This window comes from Pagrus major, chromosome 8 (genome assembly GCF_040436345.1).
Source record: "Pagrus major chromosome 8, Pma_NU_1.0".
In the NCBI taxonomy this organism is placed as follows: Eukaryota; Metazoa; Chordata; class Actinopteri; order Spariformes; family Sparidae; genus Pagrus; species Pagrus major.
In genome coordinates, this window is record NC_133222.1 from 6163899 (window position 1) to 6179822 (window position 15924).

Genomic DNA, 15924 nt, shown 5'->3' on the forward strand with positions numbered 1-15924 from the left:
TGTTTCATCCACGGGTGTAAGTTCGTGGGACGTCCACAAGATGGCGGCCACACACAGCGGTACAACTCAGCCCGTTGGAAAGCAAGGGTGCTAGTTTTGTGAACAGGCCTCTCCCGGAAATGACTTCGATAGCCTCAAATAACGATTTCAACGATTGAAATAACACAAGCATTCTTTCTATTATAAAAATATTGTCTCTTACTGTTATAAAAGCATTAATAGAGATTTTTTCAGTATAGATAATCTCTTTGCATAGATGTACACTTTTTTACTGTAATACATCATGGATTTATAAGTTTAAACAACGCAACAAATTAATTTATTTCACACGCTAATGACAGTGAGCCTCTAACGCCGGATAATAAGTAAATAAACGTGACTTTACATGATGTCATTCCTGCTCCGAGCCCCAGAAATAAGGTGAGCCGCCCCTTCCAACGACCGCGGTGTGACTAATCGAGTGTACGCGACGGTCCAGCCGGCTCTGAACGTGACGTATTTCCTGGAGAAAAGGATTTGTGGCAGTTTGTTGTTGCCACCTCCGTCCAGCACTGAACCGTTATATTGTGTTGGCATGCAGCCCCTTTATTCTCCCCTTTGTCTATCCCCGTGTTTACTTTGCGTGTGTGAATTATTGCCACCATACTTTAGTCGGCAAGTAAGCCGCGGGAAGTAACCAAAAACCGCGGGGAGAGAGCGTTAAAGGCACCTTTTGGGGTGCGACGGGTGAAGTTAGCTGGCAAAATAATAACCATGGTGGTGGCAAGTTGGTTGCGGATGACGAGCGAGACGGGATAGTTGAAATTCAGCGCTTTGGGAGGGAGAATGGGTGTGTGCGGATAGCATTGTTGTTATTATTCAACCCCCGGGAGTAAGTAGCGGACGTATGGCGTCAGATTAGATGTAAAGTTGAAAGTCAAACCGCAGGAGAAAAAGGGGGGAGTCTCCGCCCGGAGGGAGAGGGAAGAGGATGAGGACGAGGGAAGCGCCTCGCTTCTTGTTGGCATCTTAGTTTGTGTAAAAAAAAAAAAGCCACGAGTTAGATGTGTTTCAAAGCAGGGAGGGGAGCCGTGGCAGAGTGGGTGGGAACAATGGGAGGATTCGCTGAAAGCATGACGGCTATTTCAGCATAAAGTCTTCTGCCTGCGCTGCCGACAAGCTCTCACCAGTCCTCCCAGTCAGGTGAAATCCATCCTCCAGTCTGGACAGCAGGCTTTCTTCATCATCCCGCCCAGGTGGACCTCTTCTGTGGAAGGAAGACATGACTTAGCCCGGCGGTTTGACCGGCCTTGGTCACCTCTTCTCTGAAGTTTATTCTTGGTAAGATGACTCCATGTTTGTTGTTTTGTTTACACAGTTATTTTCTGCAGCTTGTCTCATTTGACTGTGTTGATTCAGACCCATGCTCTGCTCTCTCTCTCTCCCGTCCGCTCTGTTTTCTCTTTCACCCACACTCCTACATTTTCTCGCTCTCTTACTTATTCACCCCGAAGCCCTACCAGACTAAAACCCTCATTAAGGTCCTTTTATCTGTGTACGGTGGGAATTGCTGTAATACATTTCAGCTAATTCTGCCTCACAGGCCAGGCAGAAATTCTTCAGACCTCTTCACACTGGCCTCACATTCTTGATGTGTGCCTATTTTAAGGAAAGCAAAGTGTGCTCAGACTGAGCCAACAAGATGAAAAACTAAACTTAAAGTGATCTAACTCCGCCTGTGTTGTCCTCTGGGCACTGTTGTTATACCTCTAGTGAAACTCCCGCTGGGATCACAACATGGGAGGAAGTCAAGGTCACCAGCTATTGAGTCAAGGCTCCAAGCTTCCTCCTCAGTCATATTACATCACCTCACCACATCAAAGATAACCCTATAGAACTAATCTTTTGTGTCTTTGTGAGGCCCAAATCTTATCAGGGCCATTTAAGAGATCAAGGCTATTAAAAGAGTCCTGTGTTGGGTTTACGTATCCAGAGGAAGTCTGACTAAGTGAGTCACATACACACGCTACCTCCTTTCCAGCTCTGTTGAGTCCTCATCAGTACTGGGTTCAACAATACAGGTAATCCTTGAGCTCATACATTTTATAAGAAGCATAAAGCAGGAATGCAGTGGAGGAGAGAGAACTACGAACACAAACTTGTCAACAGTATAACTCATCTATAAACTAGGGCAGAGAGTGTTGTGGATGAGAGCGAGTTTGACACGGGGAACAATGCCAAGATTCAGATGGCTGTGAAAAATTGGGTTGGATGTCTCTGTGGGACATTACTTACAGAATTGATTCTTTCTCCCGGACACATTGCAGCTGCCCTGGACAACATTTTATCACACTTTTCCATCTCTGCAGCTCATAGACAGTGGGGGCTAAGATGAATCTGGCTTTAGTGGTACTCAGTCACACTACCATTCTCGCTCACTTCACAGCGTTGGTCAGATGATAACTGTACAGCTTACTTCCAACTGTGTACTGTTGTCCTGACAGAGCACGGCATGCCTACTGTATATGCATTGCCTCTTGTTTTCCAATCACACGTTTTTTTTTTAACTTGGAGCAAATTCCTCTCTCAGAAGGGATGCTTGGCTGTCGGTGGTACTTGACAAATGCTGCAGCTCTCTCCTGTGCCTTGGTTTTCTCTGAGAGGGCAGCTCAGAGCACATGGTGGGTGTTGATTTGGCTGGTGGGCAGCCTATAATAAAGCTGGAGTGCTGCATATGGTCTGTCACAGCTTCGTGTGCTCGTCATTACCAATGGAAATTGTCTGTTCAGCCCCATCAAGAATAGATCTGTTTTTCTGCCACATTATGTTTATCCCATCTCTCTGGAGTGATACTAATGTAGAGGAAGTTAGCTGAACGCATATGCTGTTTGTCAGATATACATTTGCACTTTTGGTCACGTTCATATTCATAAACGCAGCTGGGGGTCAAGTGTTTTCCAGGACAGCAACAACTTTCTGTTTCAAATCCAGTTCTCTTTACTCTAACTATTTATTCACGAGAGGTGAATCTAGAGCTGGGCTGTACTTCACAAAATCAAATATTATAATGTGTTTGACTGCTGCACTATTGATAAAATGGTGAGATTATTGGTGTAACTGTGGAAAAGATTGCCAAGCCGATAGAGTCATTTATTAATAATTTCACTCGGCTATACGGATAATTGAGGGTGTGAAAAGAAGTGATGATATACCGACTGATCTTAATTTTTAATGGAAAGATCACTCAGATTTGGTTATTTAAGAGTTGTGACCAAGATGTATACTGAGGCCAGATACTTTACAGTTGAACACTTAGCATTTTTTTTCTCAGATTGCAGTAACAGTAAATATTAATGTATGAAGGTGAATTTCATTTGAAATGTAATTATTAATATATAAATTAAAATATTATTTTTAAATACTTAAATGCAAACGCAGCTGATGTAAAATTAATAATTAAATTATGATAAAACTGAGGTTCCCTTTTTATGTGCAGCATCTGTAAATGTGTGCACTGCAGTACTTTTGCACATCTGCCAAAATATGCAAGAACTGCTGTCGATAGGGCTGCAACTAACGATTATCTGCAGATTATTTTAACAATTAATTGATTGATTGTTTAGTCGAAAAAATGTCAAAACATTGCTCATCACCGATTCCCACAGCCCAAAGTGCTGTCTTCTTTTTGTCCTTCATTTACCATCTTAAATGACAAGGCAAAGCTGCAAATTCTTACATTTAAGAAGTCAGAACTAGCAAATGTTTGACATTATTGCTTGAAAAAGAACTCAACTGTTATCAAAATAGTTGTCCATTATTTTCTTTCGATCAGCAAACCAATTATACTTGATTAATTGCTGCATCTCTAGCCATCAATAGTTAATATATCTGTGATAACACACAGTATAACACACCCTCCAAGATCAGCAAAAGACCACATATTGATTCAGTATTAATGTCACCGTATTGCTTTTTCTTCCTATCAAAATTCCCCCCGCATCTTGCTAATCCGTTTCCAGCATCTGGCTCATACGGATCTTAAAAGCTAGTGTTTTTCAAAGCTGCAAGTCTGTAGAATATCCAGCAGTGAAGAAGCTGTTGCCCGAGGGCTTAATGGTGTTATCAAGACAATAATGAATGCACAGTGTTGACGCATTGCTCCTCCATCTCCCCCTCTTCTTCAGTAGAGTTGAATTGTGAGGGGGCGAAAACACAGGACAGGAATCAGTCTGTGGTTTGTTTTTACAACATTGTCTTGTTCTGCTGGCCACGGGGCAGCTCCACTGGAGCTGTCGGGGGCAAAGTGCGCTCCTCAAGGGCACCTCAGCTGTTGTTGCCGAGACAGAGGAGAGGACTGCTCATTATGAATTTCCCAGACCGAACATTCAAGCAAAGTATTTTGATAGGAACAACCTGTTGTGGCTGCTGCTGCTGCTGTTATTGAAAATGGTTTATGAACAGGAATCTTTGATCAAAATGTCACACCACACTGATCACCATGAGATACTGTACTACATTTGGACGTCTGTCAATAGCTTGAAGCAGAAGGTGCTGAATTAATAATTCATAGCTGTCATGTTATTTTTGCATACCACAGGTCACTTATCCGCCCCTGCATTTCCACTGGCACACTTACGCGAGTACTGTACTAATGTCGAGAGAGGTTATGCAACTGATTTTCTCTCCTCTTTGTAGTTTAGATTCTAATGTCTTAAGTTCTCCCGTGGTTTGAAGATTGAAGTTTCATCTCAGTTTTGGGCCTTTGATGTATATTGTAAGAGTAAGCAGCCTCTTGTTAACTCCTCTCCAGGCTGTGTTTTGAGAGAAGGTATTTGGGCGTAGAGTTATTATCTGCTCGTTATTTTCCGCAATGCTGTACCAGGGAGGGATACCATCCCTCTCTCTCCATCTATTCCTCCCTCTTCCAGCCCTCTCTCAGTGACAGCAGACCCCCTGCTCCTGTTTTTGTGACTCCAGCGTAGCATCTAATGAGCTCAGAAGGATTGCGCCACAGGAAGAGTGACAGCCCCTGGTCATGTTTCCACCACTTCTCCTGCTGCGCTCAAATCAAACCCACTCCTAAATGTATCTGTGAAGCCACAAATGTATTCAATGAGCTTCTCCTCTTGGATAGTTTGCATATGCGTAACTCCCCAGAAGCATGGGATTATTGTTCAGGTGAATGAAGGCGTGGGCATCCTCTGTGTTTGTAAAAGGTTCTGAAATGTTCGACTTTTTTGGAGAATGAATTACAAGGGAGAACTTATGGCGAAAACAAAAGCTTACCAACAAACCTATTACCTTGTTACCTTACAAATTGCCCACTGCCAGGACCCAATTTTCACTGTAGGAAATGACTATTGATGGTTAACAAAGTTAATGTGATCCAAGCTTAAGAAATGATGACAAACCTTGGCCCTGTTTTCCCAAAGTATATAAAGGCTATGATGTTTTTATTCCTATCGTATGTCTGATCATCTTCAGTACATCTCAGTACATCTATCAAGATATACTGTACTTGGACAGTAACTTGGCGTCCTATCCATAAGCTGTTCCCTGGTATGACTGGACTATGTGCTGCCATGGTCCTATTTGTTATTTTTTCAGCTTTTGTTACCAGTACAGTTGTGTTGAGGGGTGAACAGACTTCTGCTTTCAGACACTGGCACCTGCTGCCAAAATACCTAGCACTTAATTGGAATGCACTATGAAAACACTTTTTTTCTTTCACCTTCAGTACCTATGAGGAGTATAAACACACTCAGCCACAGTCGTGAAACAGTCTGCTCTACTGCCAGTTCGCCTTACCTCGCAGAAGACATGGGCCTCTGTTGTTTTTCAAAAAATCTATTAACAAGACTGAAAGTCTAAAGCCCCACAGGAGCCCCTTAAGCCTGCAATGATCATTACACTCCCCAATTTGAAACTTTTTGACAGAATGAACCCCACACTGATGATTTTGCTATTCTCAGAGCCTTAATGAAGTGGGGATGAAAATGTTAGTTTGTCCTGAGGGTGGCCATAGGGGAAAACCACATGGTCATTAGAATAAAAAAGGGTTTTCTCCTTGGTAGACTAAAACTGCTGAGCAAAGATCATGAGAATCTGCACACTCAATCATGAGATACCTTGTGAGCAGTATGATGTAGTGTCATAGCGACAAGTGAAAATCTTGTTGAGATCTCAAAATAAAGGGATCATCTCTTAGCAAGCGTGAATGCGCTCAGTCATGGTCATTGCCGATTGGTACTGACTTATTCAGATCTAACTTGATATTCATGGCCCCCAGAGGGACTCGTTAGCATGTCTTGTGTAAAGGCTAAGAGAAAGGTACTAGGGCTGGGCAATATATCGGTATTTTACCATTATTGTGGTCTGAAACTACATTGACTTAGATATTGGATATCACTAGATGCACCAGTCGATCAGCCAGGCAGCGGAATTGGCCAGTTTTCAGCATGACCGGCTTTGACCATCGACCAGCCTGTTATTTTTAGATATCCAGTGCCGGTCACATTTACACACATGCCAGTTCAGTCAGGTCAATGTGAGAGCCTTTACTATTTTGCTGTCATTGGCGACAGGATGTGTTGTTTTTTGTTTTTGTTTTTTTTTGGGGGGGGGGGGGAACTAAAATATTGTATCAGTGGGTTATAAATTGCACATTTACTTTGAGGATAGGGATCTGTTGTTTGAACCAGAGCAGTAAACTTTTTATTCTGCCCACTTGTCAAGTGCGTTGCAGGCAGACTCCTTCCGTTTCTACCTTTCACCAGGATATACCAGTATATGCTGCATAAGTGCTTATAAGAATGAGCTAAAATGCACGTATGTTGTCAATATCAGCTGATATGGAAACCCGTGGTTTGGAAAAAAACAATGTGGAAAATATGCTTGGGTTGATTTATAATTATTACATTTCCAGTGAAGTTTACTGTTTCAGCTCACTGCTGTCATTTTAGACAATAAAAGTTCTTTGTTAGACTATTAACTATCCTGCCTCCATCATAGTGGTTCATAACCACATTTTAGGGATATTGGGTGTATCGGTTGATATAAATCGATATTGGAATTTTGACTCGCTAATTTCGATGTTAGCACTGACCATGAAAATTGCATGTCGGTTGGGCATTATTGCCCAGTTCTAGCCTTTATGAAGTGCTATTGAGTAGATTTGAAAATATCGAGATATATATTTTGCAATGTAATGTAGAATAAACTTTCAGAAAACTGAAATATTATTTTAAGGCTAAATGGTGGCCTGATGGTGGCATTTAGATGATATATGAGCTGCAATGGTTAGTCAATGAATTGATTAGACGATTGAAAGAAATCAGTTGCCAACTACTTATATATTCTCATCAGTCTGTCTTCTGTTCTATTAATTGTGTAAATGATTATATTAAATAAACATTTGCTGGTTCTAGCTTCTTAAATTTGTCAATTCAAAGACGTCACTTTTTTGATACAGGAAATTGTGATGAGCAGCTTTCACAGTGTTTTGACATTCTATAGACTAAATGATTAATTGTGAAAATAATTGGCAGAGTAATTGACAATGAAAGTGATAATTATTTGCCGTCCTAATGCCAAGAGGGCTTCATGGTTACCAAATCTCAACCAAACTGAATACCTATGGGAGAATTTGGATACAGACAGCGCCATCCATCAGTTAGATTCTTTGCCAAGGTACATTGACGTTCTGGAGGTGTTTTGTCGTCCCAGTACCTTACTAAGGTTTTTTTTTTTTTTCCTGTCGTCACTTTCTGCAGCAGTAGTTGTCAAGATATCTTGCTTGAAAGTGTTGGACAGACAGATGGGGTATCTGATTGACTTACCATCATTGCCAGGTTAAAAAAAAAAATACGGACTAGAACATTCTGTCATGACGATTAGTAGAATCACCCGTCAATTTGCTCAGATATTTTCCTACATCCTCATTTTCTTTCTGTACCTGCTACGAAGGTTTATATTAGAGGTTCTTTCCCACAGAAAAACCCCACAGATAGTCATAAGTGAACACACCAGGCTTAAATTCAATTCAATTCAAAAAGGCTTAGATTGGACACTTAAAGTTACTTCCATTTCTTTTCACATCAGTTCACGCTGTAGCAGGGATGGACTCACTGAATAGCAGTTTGATTCCACGTTGGTGGGATCAGCAGTGGGACTGGACAACCATTTAGACCTGCATCACCTCCCTCCTCTTCATCTGTCTTTGGATGAACTGGTATACTTGGCAGATTCCCACACCTTATCATCTTTCCTCTCACTCAGAGGCGGTAACTTACCACAGAGCTTTGCTTTTTATGTGTGACTTAAGGCCTCCTTTCCTTAGACTCAAAGAGCCAAAAAATCAAAAGCCCACAGAATGTCCCTGTGTGAAAGTCTTTTTCGTTTGAACAGTTGCTCAAATAAAAGTCCTTTTTATCATGCTTATTATTTTACTCTGCAATTAGCATATGTCGTGCAGTACCTTCTCAGACCTAACAAGTACCCTGTTGAATTTGAATTTTGGAATACCTTAAAATTAAGAGCGGCGTCTGGCTAAGCATTAAAATGTCATCTACCTCGGTTGCCTTGCCACAGTGGCTGTGTACTGGTTTACTTGGAGCTCGTCCTGTCTTGAAGCAACGTGCCTACTGTATGTCATTATCATACATTACCATTTCAGGTCTGAAAATGAGGGAGGATTGAAAAACAATTCCATCTTTTTGCAGAGCACTTGTCTGTTTTGACCTCATATTTATGCTTTGCGCATTTATATAGACATTTATTGTTATTTTTCTCTGGGTTTGACAGTTGACAGTGAGCTAAGTATGATGCATGATAAGGTCTGTGGGTGTGCTGTTGTTTATTTTTGCTGCAGTTTTGGCTTTGTTTTCTGAACGGTATCTGCAGTATGTAATTCAGGTCCAATAGTGACCCAGTTAAGAAGGCCATGTTTGTGTTTATAGCCAGCTCTGTCCTCTCATCTCCAGGCCACCGTTCTACTTTGCTGCTGTAAGGTAAAGCAGCCCACTCTGCCAGGGAAGCAGCAACAGACGGACGGATAGACTGCTCTGTGAAGCGTTTTCCTTTTCATGGATGCCAGGGTGGCCCTGCTGCACTTATGGACAGTCCTTGTCCTCCTGACAGCAGAATGGAAGTGGATTGACGCTGCAGAGGTCTACACCAACACTTGGGCGGTCCAGGTCGATGGGGGGCCAGAGGAGGCTGACCGCATCGCCAGGGAACATGGTTTCATCAACCACGGCAATGTAAGCTCTACCTACAGCATGCCTTATTATCTTAATGCATGAGCTTGTAAACACATAGAAGGCGTCTCTCATACTTGCGGACGGGAGTCGCTTGGATTTTATCAATATGGTTATCGATACTGATGCTTAATGGCACTTATCAAAACTCTAATTGATACTGCGCTACATGATTTGGTGCAAAAAATAAAGACATGACACGAAATGGTGTGAAAAGATTCAACAGTTATTTTATTACTTTGTTTTGCAGGAATGATAAGTCAAATCTATGACTGTGGGATGGTTAAGGGACATCAGACATCATAATCACTAAAGACTTATTTTTATAAGGATAGTAAGTGTTACTTTGACTTGACAAGGTCGAGATGGTTAGATTTTAAGCTTGGCTGATCAGCATCGGAGCCAGGAGTTCGCTCCGAGGACATAACGTTATCTGCTGCAGCCTCTTTGCCACTGCCTCAGATTTATACAATGTTGTATTTGTAAGCATTTCATGAGGTTGCTGGATGTACCCCCTTTACATGCAACTACCATTTTACAGATATTGCATTTAGCTGCATTTTCATTAAAGTTAGTCAAGCAAGTCACAATTTGGCCCTGTCAGGCATGGCTGCAGTGCACAGAATGCACAATGTCAAACGTAACCGCCTGAAGCCGGCAGCTTCGTTATAATTTGGTGATGGTTGGGAATTTGAAAATGCCAGTTAAAGGGGCTCTGTGGAACTCCTGTGTTGTTCTGAAAGCTTTTCATCAGTTTATGTTACTGGACTCCATTTCTAAACTAATGTTAGCTACTGCTGCTCTGCAGAGCGGAGAGACACATTGAGACGAGGGACTCAAGGACATGCATAAAGTCACATACTTTGGAGTTTATGCAACTCTGACCCTGGTCCTTCACAAAGAAATCCACAGTCTAGCAGCATCAAATGACTGAACTTTATCTTCCAAAGGCTTGTATAGGCAACCAAGAGTGATGGAGAAGGTCTTATTTTGTCACGTCACGTCACAATCCACTCATATACGACCAGTAATTAAGTGATTTATACATGTAACTAGCTACAAATTGTTAAATAGAGCCCCTATAAGGTATGGTAGAATAAATCGCATCGATCAACATTGATACAGATAGCAGCACCCTTTGTCCAGGAGCTTACAAATATACCATCTACATCGAACCATGTGAGACAGTATCCTTACACAGCTATGGCTTGTAGCTGAACATCAATGTTAAAAACCTGTTGCACATCAAAGAGAGACTTACATGACACCTTCAGGCAATCCAGGATGTGTTGCAGATTGCAAAAGTGTGGCCTCCTCCACTTCATGTAGCTTAAAGTGGAGCATGCATGTCTTCCTAACACACTGGCAGTCAGTTATGTTTACTGAGTAGAGTTAGGAACAGACAGGAATAGTAAGTAAGGCTGCTGTTTCAGACACTCAAGGAAGGTTGTTATATATAATTATGATGTATATAGTTTAATTTTATTGCCGCCACTTTAGCTTCTGTTTTTTTTTTTCAGGGGATTGGCAAGTCATTTTAATTAAATGGGCTACAGCTTGCAGATAGGGGAAAGAAAAACAATCGTCAGAAAAGGGGGGGGGGGGGTGAGGAGAAGTAGTAGTGACTTATAGTTCTTTCAGTGGTGTGTTAGGTCCCTTGAATAGCAAAATGCTTCTAAGGCTAAGCTTTTCCATATTTGTGCTCAGCAGTTGACAGTGAGTTGCTATTTGGTACCCTCTTCCCCTGTTGCTCCTTTTGAGATTTAACTTCATTTGCATGCGTCTTTGTGGAGCTGCCTGAACTGCTACACACGCCAGTGAACAGCCTTCTGGATTACTTCTTAGGAATATGCGTAGGAGGTTCTGCATATTCCCACCCCACTTCTCCCCACCTCAAATAAAGAGGATTTTCTGAAAGAGAGGTTTGCGAAATTAGTTCAGGCTTATCTTTGCTTTTCTTTATTTTGCCAAAGATGGAGGTTTGTCAGGAGTGCAAGGCCAGGTGTTTTTTGACTATCTGATATCATGTTGGACAGTTGTCACATGGGTTTATGACAAACCGGACGAGATTAGATTTGTGTCATTATTAAATGCTCTTTATTGTCCACCCCATCATGTGACTCGACACCGCATGTCTGAAGGACTTACCTTCTGCTTGACTCTGGAGTTCATTTAGTATTGATCTGGACTGCTGCAGTTGTTGTTGTTCCAACAGGCTGAAACTATTGTACTGTGGAGTACAAAAGAAAGAATACATTTGGTGTAATAGCCCCTAACAGATTTATTCCTAATTGCTTCTTTGAATTCTAGATAGTGAATCAATCTCTAGTTTCAGTGAATTGGGTAAAATGAAATGTTCAATATTCCGCTCACAGAAAACACATACATATAGTAGACAATCACCCGGGGACACAGTGCTAAGGAATAAGAAAAGAAGTCTCTCCTCCTCCTCCAAACAAGGCAATTCTTCTTTTTCTCATATGTCCCGCATGTGATCGCTTTACCTCAAAAAAAACTTTTATTGCTTTCTTTCTCCTGTTTATTTCTCCTTCACCCAACCAAAAAGACATCCTCAGCCTCTATTGTCTCCTTTAAACCACAGGATTAATAGGTTGATGCATAGCTTTATTTTTCCTCTCTCTTTAAAAGTGATTGCTTCAAAGAGGTAGAGCTAGAAGTAGTCACAGGAAGGAGTCCTCCAGGACGGCTGTCTATAGCTGAATCTCTGATGCTATTTGGCAGCTTGTCATTTTAGTGGATGTGACATTAAGCCGCTCAGGTCCTTGAGTATGAATGAGGAGCTGTTGCCTTGTTTGACAAGGTGGGTCCTAAAAACCACCTAGTCACTTCATCACAGCCAACCAAGACACCCCACAAGATGTCTGTCTTGTTTTTTTTTTTCTTTGGAAATGTTAGAGTGGAGCTTTTTATTGTAGATTTTATATGAGAGGCAGATATTTCAACAGTGGGTATATAAGTCTGCAAGTTTGGAGAGGGTGGAGATGGATAATAAAAGAAGAGTAGGAAGGAAGGTAGACGGAATTGAGATAATTGACTATTTCTCGCTGGAAAAGAGTAGGAATGAGACAAGTAGTCATAGCACAATAGCTGTGAGGACACGTGGGAGACACTAGCAAAATAAAAAAGGAAGGTAGCTAATGGAGTATGGTATCACGGACCGAAAAGCATGAGTGCTGGATGACTGGAAGGGTGAAATTTTGTATTATCCGCTGCCTGGAATTAGATTTTGTGGGAGTACATCTTCAGTCATTGTTTCACAGAGGCACCCAAATAAGTTTTATTTTAGTCTCTAGTCCCTGAGTGGGTGCTATGAGAGAGGGATGATCTACAGTATGTGCCTGTGTCTGTGTGCTCTGACAGTGGCGTGTGGGTTATGTGAGGCTACGGGTTAGACAAGGCTTTGTCGGGCCGGGGGCTTTTAAGGGAAACGACTTAGTCATCTTTCCATCATCCTTGGTGGTTGTTCTACAGGGACGCTTAAAGATAGCGCGGAGGCTGCTGTATTATCAGGAGGTAATGGGATTTTGATCACTAACGTGATTACGGGATCATCTCATAACTGATTATTTGTTCACTGCAGTGCTCAGAAATGCTGTATTGTCTTGGTACATCTTTATATATTTGCAAATCCACTCATTATGTTTCAGCTTAATTTTGTTTGAGTGAGTGTCAGTGGAAGAAGAAAAAAATGCTTGAGTGTGCGTGCGTGCGAGTTGGGTTGTATAAGGTACTTATCCATAGTCAGGGTATTACTTACAATATATGGCAGTTGGCACACCCCCAGTTTGGAGAAGCAGACAGGAGTACTGGTGTAGGAAGCTAAGCTGTGTAAAAATATAGAATATATTCACTGCTTTACCTTGCCGTCAGACAGCCCTTTCTGACGCAAAACTGAAGCTGTTAAACGCTGTCTCCAAAGGTAAAATCCTTTGTCAAAGGAGTCTGGTGGAAGCTCAGTCGCCAGGATAAAATGTTGGTAGTTAACATTTCAACTGATGCATTCAGAATTGTATGTGTCAAAGGCTAAATACCATATTGAAATTTCTATAAAATGTTTCCTGTCATGTTCACATCACATGTTTTGGACATGACTTTAATATCATGAGATGGAGTTGTAGGCGAGAAGGCTGGTGTTGGTGAAGGTGATGTTGAAAGCTCTGTGTAGACGCCATGTCTTTTTACTTAAGTGCAATACTTTTATTGAAAAATTAAGACTAGTGTGCAGTGTTTTTTGCTTGGGCGGTGTACCCAGGTATATTAACAGCCATCCAAGTCTATTTGGCGACTCATTTTAGCATTTTAGGCTTTTATCCTGTTGTTTTTTATCCATCCAAGATAACGACGCCATCTGCATTCCATTAACTAGTGGACAATCTGTCCTCGCTCTTCCCTTCCTGTCTGCTGTCATTTACACATGCTTTTCAGGGAAAGAGACACTCCCTAGTATTACGTGCCTCCTGCAAACACGCTGACAGTGATGTGACCTCTCCTATTTAATTTAGGACTGCTTATGCTGTTGTTTTGTTCAAACTTGTAGGTGCACCTGGTTGTTGCAATGTCATTTGGTGCACGTTGGTCTTGATTGGCGACATAATTAACAACAAGCCTCCTCCACATGCGGCTCACCTGCTGTTATGGTGACAAAAACAAAAAAAAACATGTATTTTTGGCCGACTTTATAAAACACACTGCCAACGAAGAAAGCAGATGACGTTGCTAGTGGAGATAAAACATAACGGCCAGAGACACAGAAAGGCAAAGTCCATTAACACAGACAGTTAAAGCAACACTATATCTGGTCGTCAAATACCGATCCTCCCCCGCCAAAAGTGGGAAACACTGGTGCAAGAGAATCGTGATCTCAGTTCTCTGGGAGAAAATTTGTGATTCACATTTTAGCAAGAATCATGCAGTCCTAACCCCCGTCCACTGCAGTACATTGCTGTCTGCTTTTACAAACTGGGGGTGTGCTGACTGCCATATACTAATACACTAACCAATATGGATAAGTACCTCATAAACCAGAACCATCCCTTGAAGTGTAAATGTCATCAAGGCTTCCGAGTGTGCATGGGCATTTTACAAGTTGTCATAAAGCGTTGTTGTATCTGTTGCTTCATAATCTGTTCAGTAATGTTTTCTTCTTTTTTTTCCAATAATGCTTTTGTGTCTGTGTGGGAATGGCATACCAGGGTTTAGAGCTAAATGTCATGTTGTGTTCTTGGTGTGCCGAGTCAGAATCATTGTTTTTATGAGGATGGGCAGGCTCTGTGGGCGTTGACAGACTGAATCACCCCGCTCCGTGGAAAAGAAGGCTAATGCCAGAGCCTCTCTGCGTCTGTTTGTCTTTCTTTCTCGCTCACTACATCTCTCCATCTGCGTCTCTTGGTCTCTTTCTATTTATAGTTTATTTACTCAAAACGTGGCTATAGTGTAATCTGAAGTAAAGAACACAACGGTTTTGTCTCCCAGCTTCCCACCATCTGCTCCAGCTGCCTCTTTGGAGCACTCCACTGGCTATTGTGTTGCAGAGGTAACAGGTCATTTCCAGGTAGTGAGCAAGTGTTTGAATGCAGTCACCTTGTGTCAGCTGATTGTACTGGAATATTCCTTCAAAATCCAATATTCCTGCTGCAATTTCTCCATTTTTCCGACCACTGTTTTTCAATTTCATGCCATTGCAGCCCCAAACACACATAAAACACATACCAGCCCTGTGCTAGGAAGGAATTTAATGCGCTCCAAGGCCATTGTCCATTACTCTGCACATCATACCCTGCCAACTGTGTGATGCAGCAGCCTATTGGCAAATTCTCTGTCTCTCCCCGTCTCTCTGTGCCGACTCAATTCAATTCAAATGAGCTGTATTGGCATAAAATGTACATAACAAATACATCACACACATCTCACTCGCCTTTTCTCTCTCTGGTCCCACTTATCTGGTGGCTACGTGAGATCGTCACTGCGCATCAGGATTTAGTTAATGTTTCATTGCTTACGAAATGACACATATGCTTTTAGCATTGTACATGAGCAGTTTGCTCTGTGGCTGAGGAGAGATTGATTATATTCGAATGTGATTTGTACAGCGGACTCTGTCAGGCTTATTATGTCAGGCAGCGTCATTGCTTTTGTCTTGCTTCCATTTGCCTTGAGTGTGCTTGTGAGGCATTTGTTTTCCTGCGCGTGTGTTTATGTGTGTGTGATACGTTTGTTTGTTTGCTGGTGTTTTTGTCCTCATTTTAAGTTGATAGTTTTATTAAAAGGAACATCAAGTATCACTGCTTCTCAATCTCAGTCTCTGTCCGTTGTCTTCTCTCCAGTGCATTACCGTTCTAAGCTGTTCATATCCTCACATGTCAGCGCTCTACTTTCACTCATGAATCTATACTACACTGTTCTGCAGCACACAGACAGGCAATGACTGCACCTGCAGTATTTGTCTATTTCCCACAGGACTTTGAAAAGAAAATAAGTAGTGTCTCTATGAATAAAAGCTGTGAAGTCTTGCCGTCGGCACTAACGAATCTCAATCGAAAGAGTCTGCGGAGGTGCTAATATATTATAATGGTACCAGGAGATCATTATAAGAAAGAGTTACATTCCCTCTCAGCAGAATTCTTAGCTTTTTTTTTTTTTTTTTTGCTCTGTCACACTTGTGTTCGAA

The 15924-nt window shown here is 41.7% G+C and overlaps 1 protein-coding gene across 1 annotated transcript in view; it reads left to right on the forward strand.

Moving 5' to 3' along the window:
* The first annotated feature begins 939 nt into the window (after positions 1 to 939).
* Positions 940 to 15924, forward strand: part of furinb (furin (paired basic amino acid cleaving enzyme) b) — an 87810-nt gene continuing 72825 nt past the window's right edge. The window contains exons 1-2 of the mRNA XM_073472872.1: positions 940 to 1320; positions 8961 to 9239. Of these exons, the coding sequence (XP_073328973.1) occupies positions 9063 to 9239 (177 nt within the window). The 5' untranslated portion in view covers positions 940 to 1320; positions 8961 to 9062. The remainder of the gene's footprint in view (positions 1321 to 8960; positions 9240 to 15924) is intronic.